Source organism: Labrus mixtus, chromosome 1 (assembly GCF_963584025.1).
Source record: "Labrus mixtus chromosome 1, fLabMix1.1, whole genome shotgun sequence".
NCBI lineage: Eukaryota > Metazoa > Chordata > Actinopteri > Labriformes > Labridae > Labrus > Labrus mixtus.
This window is the reverse complement of record NC_083612.1, coordinates 35,320,511-35,339,286: the sequence shown is the minus strand read 5'-3', so window position 1 is coordinate 35,339,286 and position 18,776 is coordinate 35,320,511. Positions and strand designations below refer to the sequence as shown.

At 38.3% G+C, this 18,776-nt stretch overlaps 1 protein-coding gene across 2 annotated transcripts in view; it reads left to right on the top strand.

Annotated features, from left to right (window-relative positions):
* The first annotated feature begins 9,963 nt into the window (after positions 1–9,963).
* Positions 9,964–18,776, top strand: part of il16 (interleukin 16) — a 59,696-nt gene continuing 50,883 nt past the window's right edge. For both annotated transcript variants that reach the window (XM_061043131.1, XM_061043121.1), the window contains exons 1-3: positions 9,964–10,142; positions 15,904–16,147; positions 16,417–16,675. In XM_061043131.1, the coding sequence (XP_060899114.1) occupies positions 10,130–10,142; positions 15,904–16,147; positions 16,417–16,675 (516 nt within the window). In that variant the 5' untranslated portion in view covers positions 9,964–10,129. The remainder of the gene's footprint in view (positions 10,143–15,903; positions 16,148–16,416; positions 16,676–18,776) is intronic.

Sequence of the window (18,776 nt, the reverse complement as noted above, 5' to 3'; positions counted from 1 at the left end):
AGAAACAAAAAGGAGGTCTATTGAACTTCCACTCAAACAGTTTTTGAAAAAAAAAATGCTACTACAAATACAAGTATTATCTTTAACGTTAACTGTAAACAACATTATGAAAACATGTGGTGTGTCATAGCTACCAACATATCTGATCAAATTCAGGGAAAAAGCGTAGTTGTTTTTAACCCATGTTACTGTAAATAAAGTGTTGAAGGTGGACAAACATCAGAAGACTAGGACACCTTGAGCCCAAGGTCTGAATACCAGTCAAGAGACGCACACAGGAATACATTTTCAAACTTTGTATGTAAGGAACACAAATATTGCAGGTCAAACTTTTGCTCTTACAGATCACAAAAAGCCTGAATAAATACTAAATTTATAAAAACACAAAAACTAACTGATTAGCATTGGCATATGACATTTTACATGTAGCTTGTTAGCATCGCAGCTAACGCTAATTGCACAGGACTAGCCATTTTTCAATACACTTGTTAGCATCGAGGCTAACGCTAGCTTAACGGCTAGCGGATCCAGCCTTGATCAACAGCCAACATTGTGTTGTTTTTTCAATCTACCACTGAACACTTTGTATGTTTGTACCCTCAGTCAGGACCATAGACTGTAAATATTACTGGACGAACCCTGACCCGTCTGTTACATAGACAGCAAATGAGTCCAATCGACGGCCGCATCCATATTGGATTTGCAGTCTCAACCTAACTTCGGATCAACCTAGCAACAGCAGTAAGGCGGGACCGGCGGGATTTAACTCCGCCCATTCAACTCGACGTTAGCAGTCCACTTCACAGCATAGCTAACAGCTAGGCTGCTATCATCCCCTATTCCTGCTCGTCCTGAGAAAACTCTATAAACAGTAAGTTAACATTTAACTTTTCTACAACACAGTTAAAACAAATTATATTCAACCCAAATATTTAATTAAAGTCTTAAAACTACACTTTTTTAAATATACAATTATGGTTATTAGTTATTTGTCAGAGAAGTTAGACTTTGTCAGTGTTAGCAGAGAAATACATCAGAAAAGTTTTATCCATAGACTGTAAATAAATATGAAACATCCAGAAGAAATCAATATTACAAAGCATGCAGTTCATGTTACTGTTCTAACAAAAAGAGGAATGTTTGTGTCTTATATTTACTGATGTCAACAGTGATGTGGGTGAACATGACAATTGAAAAATAAATATTTAGTATTTATTATAAGATATTTGTTTTCTATAGAACCCCGTGAAGTCATGGAGTCTGTGGACAGTGTCAGCTTCACACCAAAAACTAAGTATTAGAAAAAATAGTATTTAAGACTGGCATCTATTATTATGAGTTGCAGCTACCTTGTTCAATATTATTCCTGCAGATGTGACTAATAACAAAAAAAAACAGCCTGAGCTGTCACATGTAGTTAACTGTACATGTTGTCTTGTCTGAGGCATTAATTGAACATCTTATATTTCTCCTATAGACACAGTGTGGATTATTGGTGACTTGTCCGTCGAGGTGCCCAGAGAGCTGCAGAGACAGAGGAAGAAACCTGAGCCTCAACAACATCTGCCTTTGTTGGTTCTTCTGGGGTGGACTTCGGTTGTTTCTCTTCAACAGCTCGCTGCAAGGGAGGTCTCCCCCGGATGGCCTGAGTGATGACACCCACAGGCTGAGAACTGAGGCTGAGGCGTGTTTTAAGCTTCTTGACAAACCGTTACACCGCACCCGCCTGTCAAGCTGGTCAGCTACACACCTTATTGTGAATAACTCTTATCCTTCATCAAATCAAAGGACCCCCGTACAGTGTGTGTCGATCGAGACATGAGCTAATCACACCTATTTGTTTGTTTTGTACCAAGCTGTAAACATGTTAATCTCTGCTGTAAAAACAGGCTTTTTGAATGTAGTTTTTCAGATTAAATACACATTTCTATATAAATGCACTCCTTTGTCTCTACTTATGAGTATACATTTTAGATTTGAAATGACAAGACTAAAATGTGCATTATTGCTCAACTCAATAGCTTAGGGAAGGAAGTCTACTTTTACTCAACTTTGTCTTCTATTGACATTTTATTTTACCAAATACTAATGTAGTTCATTTCTGAAAGTGGGATGGAAGAGAGTCATTGCAACAATGTGCCCTTAAACACAGCCCCATTCTTAAATCAAGATACATGGAGAGTAAATAAGATCAGTAACTTGTGAATAAAAACAGTTAAAAATGATTTAGAAATGTAGTCTTCCCAGATCAATATCACATAATATCAACTTCTCCCATCTAAACTGGACAAAGGGTTTTAAAATGGGAAGAAAATGGTTTGAATGCAAGTTGTTTGGAGGAGATCTATTTTTATTTGAACAGCATGAATACAGTCTTCCAAGGTACAAACCCTCCTCCTCCTCCTGAAGCTTGTGGAGCTTGTTGATGTACTGCCGTCCTATCTGCTGGCCATCTTCTCTCACCAGAACTTCGACTGTTGAAAAGTCATTCTGAAGAAGCTCGAGTATGTGACATGGATCCAGGAGAACATGGACTTTTAGTGAGGGGTCTTCAGGATGGCAAAGAAAGAGAGAAAATAGCAGTTATTCATTAAATCATTTTGTTTGTGCATTTTCTGTATTCATCTGTGTGTAAGAGCACATTTATAAATTCAACAGTGTACTACCCAGACAACAAAGGTACAGTATTCAGGTAATCAACATCTATTCAAAGTTAAGAAGATAAACCTTATTGTAATCATGCTATTTTCAGCTCTCTCACTCACTTGCACAATGATATTCCACATCAAATTTCCTCAGATTTTGTGTGAGGAAAAATTAAGCAGTTTATTGTGGATAGTACTTCATCTTAACATGAAACAAATATAACCTGAATGATTTAAATCATTAACAGGTCCCAACTCTCTGTGCTTTAGTACCCAACATGCAGTAGATCATTTATTATTAACATGAGGTACATGGCTGTATTCTTCAAACTATTTCTTGTATTTATTGCTTTATATCTCATTTTAATTATAAATGTTATTTATATTTTATATTTCTACTGCTATATTCTTTGTAAGAACATCTGTAACGATTAAGAACTATATTAATAACCAGATTAAATTTCTCTGAACTCACACAAAGTGATTTTTTATTTTATTTGGTAACAGTTTGTACAAATCTTAAGACACTACATCAACCATGTAACTTTAATGTCATCCTCTATAACCTACACAGCATATTAGGTTGAGTTGAGTTCAGTTTATGTTACTGACGGATAATTACTACACAAAGTTAGTTTTTTAATGTCTACATTTACGTGGAGTATAACATTCATCATAATGTCAGATAACCATATTTACAGTCTGTGGTTAACCACCGAGGTGAACCTTTAGCTTCTAACATCACACAAACTCATTATTTATCTTAACAACAAACATTTCTAAACCATGTAAATAATGGACTACACTGAGTACAGTTAGCCGACTGGTTTACAAGCGGAACCTCGAGGAACTGCAGTTTTTTGTACTTCCGCATTGGCTTCATTTTTCGAGACCGGAGGTTGCCCCTTGGTCAGGACAGAAGAGTCGGATTTAAACTAACACGCATGTTCTCAGCACAAACAACAGGTCTCAGATCAGCCAGCTAAGAATGCGGGAGTCTCACCTGATTGGTTAGAAAGTTCACTCTCACTGTCAATCAAACACATTTTTTCTTTTATCTCTTTTATTTAATTATTTATTTGTACTCTTTAAGCCTGGGTTACATTTCACTAAATATATATAATAATAATGACAAAAAAGACCAATAAAGAAAAATAATTGGTAGTGAACTTTACTATATATATCACAATGTAAATCAAGTAAAAGGCAGATTAAATAACTAAATCACATACAGTACATAAAGGAAAGAACAAATGAAAGACAGTAATATACAGAATATAAAGTAAAATAAACCAATAAAGACGCTTTTAAATAGTGAACTCATTATTTAAATAGAGGGGGAAAGGTTTTATAATAATGCAGATATTTGTTATATTTTCTGTTGTTAATTAAAAGTAGTGATTTCAGTCGGGACTTTAACTCTAGATTAAAAATTGATTCAATTAATCCACGCTCGTTTGTTTTGATTTGGAGGCGGACGTAAAGTGATGATTTACGTTTAATTTTGCACAGCATTGTGGGAGTTAAAATACAATTCATTTCCTGAAAGCACACATCTGATCCATACTGCATAAAACCCGGAAGTTAGTATCCATACTGAAATGTTCAGTATACTGAGGTGGACCCAAAAAATGCATACTGAATGACCACGAGAGTTCAGTATACTGAAACTCCATACTGAAAAGTACGTACTGCCTACTGAACTGTGACAATTCGGAAAGGGCCCTGTTGTTTGTCTGCCAGTCATATATTCCTGCTTAGCCCAGCGTCTGTGCTGAGAACATGCGTATTAGTTTAAATCCAACTCTTCTGTCCTGAATGAGGGTACAAACATACAAAGTGTTCAGTGGTAGGTTGAAAAAACAACACAATGTTGGCTGTTGATCAAGGCTGCATCCGCTAGCCATTAAGCTAGCGTTAGCCTCGATGCTAACAAGCTACATGTAAAATGTCATATGCTAATGCTAATCAGTTAGCTTTTGTGTTTTGAGAAATTTAGTGTTTATTCAGGCTTTTTGTGATCTGTAAGAGCAAAAGTTTGACACCATGAAGGGTGAAAGTAGCTTAGCTTAGCCACAGTATGTAAATTAGTAAGGAATAGTTTAATGCAAGTTATGATTAAAGTTTTTCCTCTTTTGTTAATTTCACTTTTGTGGAGTCTCTCACACAGAACTTCAGTGTTTCATAGTACAGTTATTACAGTAAAGTGTCCTATGTTGTCTAATCAATAAAAAGCTCAACAGTAAATTGATAAAGAAGATCTTTAACCTTTTTTGTAGTACAACAGAGCTAATGGAAAATTGTGAATAAAAACAGATGTTATTTTAATACTTGGTGTTAAATGTTAAGTGCTTAAATTGAGATGAAACCTGTGTTGATGCTGACGTGCATGTTTATCTTTATAGGGGTGGTGTGACCTGTCTGTAGGTCAGGTTTTGGTAAAAGGCGGATTTTGGGCTCATCCAGAAGACCTTCCATCGACAAGAGCATCCACCATAGAACTGTGAGCAGCTAACTGGATAGTGAGCCCAACCTTTGAGACCTCAAGTGGGATTAAGAAGACTGTTTCTTCTAAGGAAGAACTTCCTTCGCTACTTCATAGAGCACAGAAGCACAGATTAAATAGAAACACACACCTGGATTGAACCCTAACAAAAAAGACTGGGCTTAGACACTTCAAATGTTTGTTTTATTTCATGTGCACACTTTATTAATTAAGTTGTTAATTGCATTAGTAAATTGTATATTGTAATCTTGACCTATAATATTTGTGTTCCTTACATACAAAGTTTGAAAATGTATTCCTGTGTGCGTCTCTTGACTGGTATTCAGACCTTGGGCTCAAGGTGTCCTAGTCTTCTGATGTTTGTCCACCTTCAACACTTTATTTACAGTAACATGGGTTAAAAACAACTACGCTTTTTCCCTGAATTTGATCAGATATGTTGGTAGCTATGACACACCACATGTTTTCATAATGTTGTTTACAGTTAACGTTAAAGATAATACTTGTATTTGTAGTAGCATTTTTTTTTCAAAAACTGTTTGAGTGGAAGTTCAATACAATTCAATTCAATACAATACAACAGACCTCCTTTTTGTTTCTGCGTTTACTTGAAAGTTGGACCCTGTTCCCACTGAGCTGTTAATAAGTGCATAATAAAGTATTTATTAACCTTTATAAGTAGCGTTCCCACTTTAGATCCACTTTAGGTTTTAATTATGCCTCTATTAACACTTATATAGTCTTATTTGTGTTAATAAGAATCTAATAAGGTCTTATAACATCTTATAAGTGACTTATTACCTATTAATTACAGCTTATTACAAGCACCTTAATATAAAGTGTTACCCAAGAATTCGCAGGGCCCCCCTCCAACCAACGTTTATCATCATTATGTTATAAACAATCTGATACCAACAAAATAATTCTAAAATGTTAACATAATTTATTTACAAGGTTTAAATACAAATTATTTTCAAAATATTGATCTAAAGAACATAAAAATGTAATTATCTAAATAACTTTAAGTCCAAATACAAATGGTGCTCTTCTGAAAAAGAGCCAGTTTTCACATTATTTGAGTGTAATATAAAGAACAATAATCATTTGGCCATTTCGGACTTTGTTACATTTTGTGTCACAACACCCCACTACTTCATTTATGCACATCCACATTCACACGCCTGATGTTTGCTGTTCTAAGGTCATTCTTTTACTTTGTTACAATAAATCATTATTATTTGCAAGTTAACTGATGTCCTTTCTCGTATTTGTCATGGCCCTTGAGCCAGGTTATTATGACACTATCTATCTGTCTATCTATCTATCTATCTATATATATATCTATAGCTATCTATCTATCTATCTATATCTATATCTATCTATCTATCTATCTATCTATCTGTCTGTCTGTCTGTCTGTCTGTCTGTCTATCTATATCTAAATCTATATCTATCTGTCTATCTATCTATCTATCTATCTATATCTATATCTATATCTATCTGTCTATCTATCTATATCTATATCTATATCTGTCTATCTATCTATCTATCTGTCTGTCTGTCTGTCTGTCTGTCTGTCTGTCTATCTATCTATCTATATCTATATCTATCTGTCTATCTATCTATCTATCTATCTATCTATCTATCTATAGCTATATCTATTTGTCTATCTATCTATCTATCTATCTATATCTATCTATCTACCTATCTACCTATCTATAATAATGAAGGGGATGTGCTGTCAGATTGGCCTCAACTTTTCATTGAAAACTGCGCATTTTGAGCAACTGCTGGGATTTGATGTTTGTCAGCCCTCTACTGACTCGGGCCCCAAGCAGTTGCCTGTCTTCCCTGTAGACAAGCAGCAACACTGGCTAGCTGTTCAGTGAGAAAACATAAAGCTAGACTATATCAACCTGCCGCCCAGCTCCAGACAGAAGCCCTTTACACATTGTGTTAAAGCAACAGCACCATGATAAAGCTCTTTGTTATAATGCACCTTCATGTCCCAGTGTGTGTTTACATCGGGTTATCACCATACACTGTAAGGTTAGCAGTGTTGTTAACCACAGGTCAGTAAATGTCAAAAGTCACTCACGTGGACAATATCATTTCTATACCATGTAGAAGTTAAGGCCATCCTGTAGTCTGGTTGTCATTATGTGTATGTTGTTTATTTTAGAATTTGTAGTGGAATCATGCTACATTGCTAATGAGCGATAGCTTAGCTCACAATCACGTTCAGTTGTGGCAGTGGCCTTTATGTCAACTGTTCCACCATGAGGCTGTGTGTGCAGCCATGAGGCTGTGTGTGCAGCCTTCTCTATAGAAGGTTTTATTTATCTATTTGTGTTTGTATTTTTTGATAATTGGCCAAATTGTAAATTTTGGAGAAACATCTTAAATTCAGTATTAATGTGTATCAAATGAAGAAAGGCTGAAGAGAAGAAATTAAAAACTGTTGCTCATTAATTTTGCTTTATTTACAGTGAAAATATAACAGTCCTCACATATGGGTCTGTTACACATGCACACATGGCACTGTTCTATGGAGGACTAAAAGTGCCAAAATGAAATATATAAATATATAAATATATAATTAATTAAATCATTAAATGTGTCATCAATTATTTAATATTGGAAATAAATCAACAAATATATAAATAAATATGTAATTATTTAATTAATTAAATGCATGTGGTATTAAATAATTAAATAAAGTAGGCAGTTCAGTAGGCAGTACGTACTTTTCAGTAGGGAGTTTCAGTATACTGAACTCTCGTGGTCATTCAGTATGCATTTTTTGGGTCCACATCAGTATACTGAACATTTCAGTATGGATACTAACTTCCGGGTTTTATGCAGTATGGATCGGATGCGTGCTTTCAGGAAATTAATTGTGTTTTACCACCCACAATGCTGTGCGAAATTAAACGTAAATCATCACTTTACGTCCGCCTCCAAATCAAAACAAACGAGCGTGGATTAATTGAATCAATTTTTAATCTAGAGTTAAAGTCCCGACTGAAATCACTACTTTTAATTAACAACAGAAAATATAACAAATATCTGCATTATTATAAAACCTTTCCCCCTCTATTTAAATAATGAGTTCACTATTTAAAAGCGTCTTTATTGGTTTATTTTATATTCTGTATATTACTGTCTTTCATTTGTTCTTTCCTTTATGTACTGTATGTGATTTAGTTATTTAATCTGCCTTTTACTTGATTTACATTGTAATATTGTTTTTTGTTTACCTGACTGTATATGCACATTACTCTTCTTGAATAAAGCTAAACAAAAAAAAACGAGTGGATGCGGCCGGTTCGGGAAACATAAATGACGTCACTTCCTTACTGAATGAATCAGAAGAAGTAGGAACAAATATCTGCCTACTGAATAGTAGGTACTAACAGTATGCAGCACGGATAGTAGGTACTGTCTACTGCTTACTGCCTACTGAAAGATTGAGTAGGTACTTGGCAATTCGGATACAGCCTCTGGCTTCTCACTGAGGTTGGTGAATGAATCACCTAAGTGCAGAGTCAGGTGTGTTTGTGGCTGATTGGCCTTGATTAAAGCCAGGTGTGGGGAGCTTATTTATACTCCTGGAATTCAGTGCTCTGTGCTGACTCATTATCTAACCTTCAGAGGTAGTGAGAGGTTCTCCCTGTGTTGTCTGTTGTTGTCTGTGTGTACATAAACACAAACAAATAACTTTCTGTGTATTTGTGTCTATTGCTAAAATAACTTGGGGTGCTGGGTAGTTGATATACCCCAGCCTTTTGTGTTGAGTTTTAAGGCCTCCCTGGCAGCCTTTACTTTCGTGAATTGTTTCTGGGTCTCCCGGACAATTTAGTTTTGAGTCAGCCGCTTGGCAGCAGTGGTTTAGTTAATAATTTTCAGTGCATTAGTTAGAAGGGTGTTTTGGCTCTATACTATTTCATTGTTCCCTACCCCCCCTCCAATCGTTGGCGATTCTTGTGGTCATCCTTCTTGGATAACTTTAAGACACCCCTGGGTCCGCACCTGTGTCCCACTTTCCCGTTTTCCTGACACCCTCCTTGAACAGCAATGTGTAAGTGGAGCTCATGTAGAACACACATAGAACAGAATAGGATATTGGTTATGAATGAATGATAATATTGCCCTGTGTTTTCTTGGTGAGCGAATATTATATGTTTGCTAACCACTTGGCCAAATGTACATTTTAAACTGTTATTTCAAGTTCAAAACAGACATTTAAATAAAGTAATATTTGAGTACTTTTTTTCTTGTATAATAATTTCTGTGGAACAAGAAAGTTATTATGCACCTAAGGGTAGTCTGCCTAAATGAGTTGTTTAAAGTGTTGTGAGTTTACAAATAGTCCACATTTAACCACACATCAAACACTGAGAAGTCCCCCTTTAAAGGTTCTTTCCATTCCAAGCCTCCACCAAAAACAGCCCAGATGTGTATATTCACTGCCCAGTGCTGCAGTCAAAACAGTTCAGATCTGAAAACTAGATTCATAACCACATTCAAGTGATGTTTGTGCGTGGGTTTATTCCTACACTGGAGTGGGTCACAGAGAATTCATTCATCCTTTCCAGCATACAGTACGTACCTACACACACTGGGGGCACACAGACTCATGTGCATGCCTCGTAAATGACTATAACCAGTGTGTGATGCAAAGTAGGTGTGTGTTTAGGCTCAGCTCAGTGCAGTGCAGCTGACTCACAGGAAAGGGGCAGTGATTTTGGGGGCCCATGCCTCACTGAGAGAGACAGTGTTCTACCTACTGAGGGGGAGGAGAGGCAAAGAGGAGGACGATGGAAGGAGAAGAGGTACAGGCAACTAATCCCAGATGAATCACAAGAAATCAGTGGTGTGACTGCTGTGCTGCCTTCTGTGTCTCTGAAGTGGATCTTCCCTTTGGATTGCCTTCTTTATGCCTTGAGTTGAAGCTGTGGAGGCTGGCCCAATACAACATGATCGACTATGGTGAGTAGGACTTCTCAGCTAACAATGATGATGATGATTGGTGCAAGTAGATTTAAAAACCATGTGTCTCTCAGACTTTAAAGAATACAAAGAAGTAGGAAAAACATCATCATCATTGTAAAAACCTCACAATGATGATTTTCTCTACTTTCTTGAATTCTTTCTCCTGAGAATTGTGTAACAGAATAATTTGAATTCTGTGACTCAATTGCTCATAGAGGTCCTTTGTTGAAAAATAAATTATGTAACAATGTTTGTGTCCATTCCAATGGAACCAGAAGAGCACAAGTAGCTAAGTTAAGTGAGGCCAGGTGAAGCTTTCCCCACAGCCCGTACACTCACACGGCCACAGCATGCAGTTGTCACTCCACATTGTCAGAACAGAGATCAGACAAGCCGAGCCCCCCTTCAGAGTGTGCAAGCATTTGCATAAGAATGATTTAAGATCAGCTGGGTCCACCTTAGAACTTATCTCATAAATAATGTCAAGGACTTTACACATTTAAAAGTGGTGAATTATTGCAGAATGACTCCTCATGGCTCTCTTGGCTTTCCTCTGTTGGCCCTACACAGAGTGGAAAATCCTCCAGTGAAAACTCCTAACAACACACACGTTGTTCATCTGAGCAGCCACCCCACCCTCTGCTTTTTCTCAATCATGGTCTGTTCAGCTGGAGCCCTTTCCAGACTAATGCTTAAGGCGAGGACTGTGGTGTCTCAGTTGCACACGTTTAAAGGGATACTTCACCTGTTGAAACATGAATCTGTATTGACATTGGATCGTATATGTAGAAATGTGAAATACATTTTGAAGTTGGTGCCTTCTTGGCCGAGAAAAGACAGAAAGTGTCTTTTTGGCTCATGTGGATGAAAGACACCAAATCCCAGAATGCACAGCACCGCAGGCCACTCCCACTAAGGTCCTCTATTTACAGACATATTTACTTCAACACATAAGGCCGTTTCCTCAACTGATTCAGAGATTTCTTCCAGAATTGATCTTGGAAATTCCTGTCAGAAAACAGACTCTATGTCTGTGTCCACCTTGGCAGTACTCTCAAAAATGATCCAGTAACCAGACCAACTTCCATACAGGCTTGAACAGGCTTCCCTCCGGTTCCCAACCCAAGTCCCTACACACTGAGCTACTGCCACCCTAAATCACTTTTTCAATTTGGATGCAGAGACCAACGGATACTTTATATGGTAGCTACTTGATCATTTGTTTCAAAAGCTGAGTGCATCACAGGAGGGACTAAATGTTGTAGCCAGAATGGTAGGGGGGTGGGGGTGGGGTGGTGGAGCTGGTGGAGCCAATCTCAGCGTCATTCTGCGAGAGGCGGGTACACATTGAACGGGTCACCAGTCAGTAACTGGGCTGACATATAGACACAAACATTCAAGCTTCTTTCATCCATTGTCAAAGTCGACCTGTTTTTACATTTTATAACTGTATAAACAGTCTTAATGTCTGAAACATCCTGAAATTTGATGACTTTTTCCAAAGTTATGAGAGAGAGAGAGAGAGAGAGAGAGATGGAGTCTTATGTGGATGATAGGCCTCCAGCATTAAGATCCATGTCTTTGTTTCCTCTCTATCTGGCTAACTTACCCTCCATAATTGCAAACACACTTCCAGCATCAGAGCCACTGATTCATCAGACAGAAATAGACTTTGTTCCGTATTTATTCACTGGAATCTGAGGCCTTACTACTGATTCATCACATTTTTGGGGTAGGCAGGTATTCTCTTCAAATGTTAAACAAAGGAAACAGACACTTTAGAGACTCATTTATCCTTTAATGTCCCTCTTTGAAATTGAATGTAGTATGTATGTTAAGTAAAACATATTATCATATCCAGAAACAAAGCAAATAGAAAAGCACATGCAAAAGTCAAAATGAAAATGAAACGAATGAACACACTCAAAATGAAACAAGCATGATGCAAGTATCAGAAAGAACTGCATCACCTTACAAAATCTGCAAATACATTGAGATATTCAATCCAAAAGACAAATATGCAGTGATCAACTGCAAATAGACGAAAGCTGCAAATCCAGTCTTAAACGGAAGCTGCTCCAGGCCTGTAGGGGCGCTAAGTGGAACTAACTGCGTTCACACAGCAACCAAAAGTGACCTGATTGTTTTTGCTCCCATGTGAATCAGATCTGATTTTTTCATGACAGTGTGAACAGTACAAGTCACATGGAATCGGATCTTTTCTAATCAGATTTGAGCGTATGTGGATTCCCACAGGAGTCTGATACAGGACAGATTCAATAAGCAATATGAACAGCCAAACAAATGGATCAGACCTAACATACAAATGTTAGTAATATTAAGGCTTGCAGTGTGCACGCAGCCTAAGTGGACTCAGTCTTAATCTCCTAGTTGCTGCATTTAAGGTTACTCTGTTACCATGTGCCACTTTCCAATTCAAACTATAAATTCACCTTCTCGTCTCTCACTCTCTCCTGTTAATAATAAACTGTTCCTCTGAACGCCTCCTACAGGCTTAGAGCACTTCGGTTGAGACTGGACTTGGAGTGTTTGCCACATCTCATTGGCATATTTGTTTTGGTTGAGTTCTACAACCGGGGTAATTGACAAACTGTAACTTGAAAAGGAACATCCTGCACACTACTCTTGCTCAGCATCACCAGTTTAATAGAATAATCAGATTGGCTGGATAGATCCAACCTTCACAACAGGGTCCTAAGACGCTGACTAGACTCTTCTCCTCTGTCGCCCCCCGGTGGTGGAATGAACTTCCAAACTCCATGTGATCTGCAGAGTCCCTCTGCACCTTTAAGAAAAAGCTAAAGACCCAGCTCTTTCATGAATACCTACTAACTTAATGATGATGGTCTCCATATTATTGATGATGATGATGGTAATGACGATGGTTTTTGTTTGATAACGATGACTTATAAGATGGTTTCTATACTGATTAGAGCTCTCAAGAACTGCCCTCAATGTTGTGCTTTGCCTCTGGTCACTTCCTGTCAGCACCTGTGTGTCCAATCAGACTCAAAGCTGATCGTTTGCTCTTACTGACATTGTTCCCTTTTTTCTAGATCCTTGCTTGTGTTCTACTTACTCTCTGATGTACGTCGCTTTGGATAAAAGTGTCTGCTAAGTGAATTGTAGAATTGTAGTCATAACACATGCTGAAAAGTTTCTATTACAGCCACAACATGTTGTGTGGGGGGGCTGTGGCTCAGTGGTAGAGTCAGTCGTCTGTCAACTGCAAGACTCTCAGTCCCGCATTGGTCCCACTGTTATGCCTTCAGTGTGTGACTGTGTGAATAGAATAGTACTGGTGGACAGTTGGACACTTTGCGTAACATCCTCTGCCATTAGTGTGTAAATGTGTGGATGTGACATGTGGTGTAAAAACACTTTGAGTTGTCAGAAGACTAGAAAAGGACTATACCCGTTTAAGCCCATTTACCATTAATGATACAAAGAACTTCTCCCACATACCTCTCTCCATCATAGGTGGAGACGCAATGTGTGCGTCCTTGAAGTGACCGCTAAGAAACAGGAAGTGGGTCAACTAACAGAGTGGCTCATCCTGCCCAGGGTTTGGTTCAGGGTGCGATGAAGTTAAATTATTCGTAGCACAGACCAATTTTCTTGTAGCGTGTGCAACATATCTGTCACACTGTACAGCCCTGGAAGTAGATAGTCCATGTCCATGCATGGGTTGGTTTAGGTTACAGAATGTTGATAAGCAGTTCAAATTTACAGCTAAGCTACTGAAAAAAAGCTCAAGAAATCAGGGACGATACCAGCAAGCTACAGACAAAATGTTGTTAAACTACTAACACTGCAGTAAATAAAATCTACACTGCCAAACACAGTCTAAATATTATCTTATATATTGTCTGAATATAGGTTACAGCTGTAAAATCAGCACCAAAATGTTAGTGTAAAAATATTTGTGACTTGAATCTGGAGTAATCAAGTCTGACAGAAGCCGTTAGCCGAGTGGTTTGTTCGCATGCCTCATGAACAGAGGGTTTAAAATGCAACCTGTGTCACCTTTCCCGCATGTCATTCCCCTCTCTCTCTATTTTTTAAAAGTTTGTTCACAGTTGGCTTAACAGTTGAGTTCTTTGAGTGTCAGTTAATAATACATCGCTTGGTCTTGACTTTTTGTGTTTAGGTGATTTTATTTGGTAAGTTTTTGGATGTTAAAGGGATACTTCACCCATTTGCATTAATCTTTGTATCATTAGAAACCTGGTAGTGTTTTTGAATGGTCGTGCATCCCTCCCTCATTTTCAAGTCTGAAAAGGAGCTTCCAGTGACGCAAATATCGTCATTTTGCGTCATCGGAAGTTGTTGCGGTTAGCGGGGTGAAACTACAACGCTAGTTCCTCATATTTTTGACCACTGAAGCTACAGACCAATCACAGATCAGTGGGTGGGAACTCACTCCCAGAATCGAAACTTAACGTCCGCCATATTGCTTGGAAGCTATGCTAACAGGCTCTATGGAGAAAGCTGATAATGGCGAAAAAATATAAATATAGTGGTGAGACGGCTGCTGCCAACAGGCTGGTCTTGTGTTTTGGCTGCTGCCAGCTCAGCAGCCAAGACATGAAGCCTTGCCTGTCGGCGGCGGTGAGGATGAGGAGCCGGGGCCGGGGCTTGAGCTGGGGCGGACTGGTAGTGTCGGTGCTCTCACTGTTTGTCTATGGACACAGACATAGAGTCTGTTTTCTGACAGGAATTTACAAGATCAATTCTGGAAGAAATCTCTGAATCAGTTGAGGAAATGGTCTTATGTGTTGAAGTAAATATGTCTGTAAATGTTTTTATTTCTATATTTCTGCTGCTATACTGTATATTTTGGAAAAACTTTATCGATCAAATTTCCCTCTGGGATTAATAAAGCATTTCTGATTCTGAAATCGAGGACCTTAGTGGGAGTGGCCTGCGGTGCTGTGCATTCTGGGAGTTGTTGTCTTTCATCCACATGAGCCAAAAAGACACTTTCTGCCTTTTCACGGTCAAGAAGGCACCAACTTCAAAATGTATTTCACATTTCTACATATATGATCCAATGTCAATACAGATTCATGTTTCAACGGGTGAAGTATCCCTTTAAAGATGCTTTATTGGCATGAATGGTTACAACTGTTGTTGCCAAAGTGCTGCTAACACATGCCTAACACATGCCGTTGCAATTTGGTAGAATTTCTTGATATAGGGTCCTGACATTATCTAGAATTTCAGGAGTTCATGTGAGATAAGTCAGGCTCTAATGGGTGAGAAAGTAGAAAGATAATGATGCCTGACTAAATGCATTATGGGTTTAAGTTAAATAGCCTTTGCACATTGTTTACTAAGTGTTCATAGCAAATGTGACAGGCCATCAACACTGGCATGTATAATGCATCTGAAGGTCATCCCCTGGTGCGAAGTGGTAAAGTGCACAGACCATCATTAGCCCATTAACGGAACCAACAAAGACAAAAGCATTCCCTGTTATTTAAACTATTAAATATTGTGCACATTCAAACATTAAATAAGCTTCTACTACTTGATTAGTTGGTTTTTTAAAATTCCATATGCTGTATTCATTTCAGAATATTTACGACATTTTGTGAGAGGAAAAGTGAGGAAGTCCTGTTTATTTAATTGCAGGGAAAGAGGAGAGCTTTTATCTCCTCAGCAGTTTCTCAGAACACTTACAAACACTGATGCAGTCAGACTGTCCTAACTGAATCTTCTAATTGCCCTCCAGAGCGTCCCTCTCCATTAGGCTTCGGGCCGACCAAGAGGAGTGTCTTGGTTCCTGAGCTGCCGGCACACATGCATATACACACGCTGACTGCAATGCCTCAGAGATACTCCCACCAGAGGAGGAAAGCTAACACAGCGGCTGCTAGAAGAATGGAGAGGAGAAGCAGGGAGCGGAGGAAAAGCAACAGCAACAACTCAAATACATGCCACAACCACCGCTCCAAGAAGCTGGCCTCGCTCTCCAGGTACCAGCACCACTCAGAGAGTTAGGTTGCCTCTTCACTCTCACAAACATTATGTCAGCTTCTCTACAGAAGTGCTACTTTTAGATTGAATAAGTTTGTTAATAAAGTTGATCTTCATATTACAAGTGTTGCTGGAGCTTTTTTAGTGATTTGATATGTTTGACAGCAATATAACTTTAATTTCTTTATCAGCTGCATAACTCGAGTAACTTGTAGTTTTGGAGGATTGCTTTTTATGTCATGCACTGACTGAAACAAACTCTGTCCAGGTCCCTTATCCTATGTCACTCCAAGACCAACGATGAATATCCAGAAGAGAGGCATTCTGGAGAAGTGTCAGACGAATGCAAGACATGGGGCTGGAGAGCAGACGTGACTGTCGGGGATCTGACACTGTGCAGAGCTGCAGAAAATAAACAGCAGAGCACGACTCAGCCATCAGGCCTGGAGAGAGCAGAGAACCAGGTGCACCACACCACCACATTCAGGGAGAATAAAAGGAGTGTGAGGAGGTCCTTCAGCATCAAGGTAAAACAGCAGGAATATGTGGAACAGTGTTTATTTGCATACAAATGTATGAAAAATAATCTAAACATCTGTGGTGCAATGGATCAACGATGATTTGTGAACTGTTTGGATCACCCCCCTGGTGCGGACCACATTTGATCCACAGATTGATAACAAATAAATGTACTGCTGCTATATACGCTTGCAGAGTCTCAATGAAAAGTATGAAGTGATTAATGAGTGTAAAAGTCACTTTGATCTTCTAGAGCAGCCTTTCCCAAACTTTAAACTGCCGCGGCCAACTCTGATATACAAAATAACTCCGGGGCCCGTTAAAAAATAAAAGTTATGACTACATCTATAACTTTCAGTTAGGGTAAATTATTGGACATGACAACATGATATTATGGCAAGAGAGACACCAATGTTTACTAAACATTATGTCCATGAATAGTCATGACACGCCTTACTTACACTTAAAGGGTTGACTCATGGTGAATCATCATTATTGTGATATTTATTTTATTTTTAAACTTGGTGGAGGGCTTTGCACCTGCAGTACCCACATGGCCCACCAGGGGGCCGCGGACCACACTTTGGGAAGCACTGCTGTATACAAGTATAAAAACAATGTCTTTTTAGAAATATTTTTACGTGAATGTTTCACAGGCATTCACACACAGGTCATAAAGTGTTGATATTTCATTGTGTATGGTAACTGAGTGTCAAAGGGTTTTCTCTCTACATTTCTGAGTTTATCATACAAGTCAGCAACAACAATCAGAAACTTAGCTTTAATAACATTTTTCCACACATGTCTGAAAACTGGGCGGTTTGAGTTCTGAGATTAATTACGTCATACATTTCAAACCAATATAAAAACTACACACACCCAGCCAAGTCAGGTGCAACACAGCTAGTCTGCTCCTGCTCAATGTGGCCTTCAAGAGTCTGAGCCAATTCTCACTACGTCAACTTTTAGCTAGCTAACTGCCTGTAAAAATTCTTTCTACTTATATCTGTCTGATATATTATTCTGACCTCTTTGCCACTCTGTCTCTCCCTCCCTCTGCCCTTTAGGGAGGGAGATGATTTTTACAAAACGAGGGACAGGAGCTGTTAAAAAAGTGCCGTTGCTTCTGAATATTCATGCAAAATCTTAAGGGACAATAGTTTTGGTATTGGAAGCTTTCCTGTTTTTACTTTTAGTCAAAGTTGATAATGTTGGAGAGGGTTTTGGTTGTATGATGACCCCCAACTACCCCCAGCTATAAACTGTGTAAGATTTGAGCTTTTAATGAATTTTTTTAATCTGACATGAGCAGAGGAGTGTAACAACAATCCAGTCATTGTTGTTCCATACTATTGTCAATGTCTTGGTCTTGGTATTAGTTTGATAATGTCACACTCAGATATCAGCTTGCTGCACCAAAAACCTTTCAGAATTGTTTGCAAAATCCTGTCTCAAGTTTTGAGATTTACTTGGAATGGTGATGGATTCAAATTGAATTTGCAGACAATTTCTTTGAGCAAATAAAAAAAAAAATGTATTACATCATTTAAAATCCATTTGCATTGAATCAGTGTCCGTGGTAAGATTATGGACTCTGTTGCCAACATGAGGAGTTAAATTAAATTCAATTGACTTTACAGTAATATGTTTTGCACACATGGCCCCAAAAGGCTTATTCAGTCCATTTTCAACACATTTATCTGAATTCTAAATTAAGAATCAATCAAATGATATTTCTTTCTCAGCAGTATGATATTTATCTACGAGTGATTTTAGTATCCCAAGCATCAATATGCAAACGCTGTACTCCAAGGGAATGTTTCTTGTCTAAATGATGATCACATGATCCTGTGTTGCTGAGACTGTCAAACACTCAGACAAAGACAGGGTTTGTTCTGACTCTCCAGCTCAGCCTCACAGCACATTCCACTAATGTATGATATGATACGTCAGTCAATCATTCAGCTCATAGAGATCCCATAGTGATCTCACATCACTCAGCACTATCCCAAGGAACTGACTCCCTTTACAAACACGACTTCATGTCACAGATCTGGTTGGACAGCGTACCTCTCCACTGAGTAGGGCTGAAATCTTCATAATTCTGTG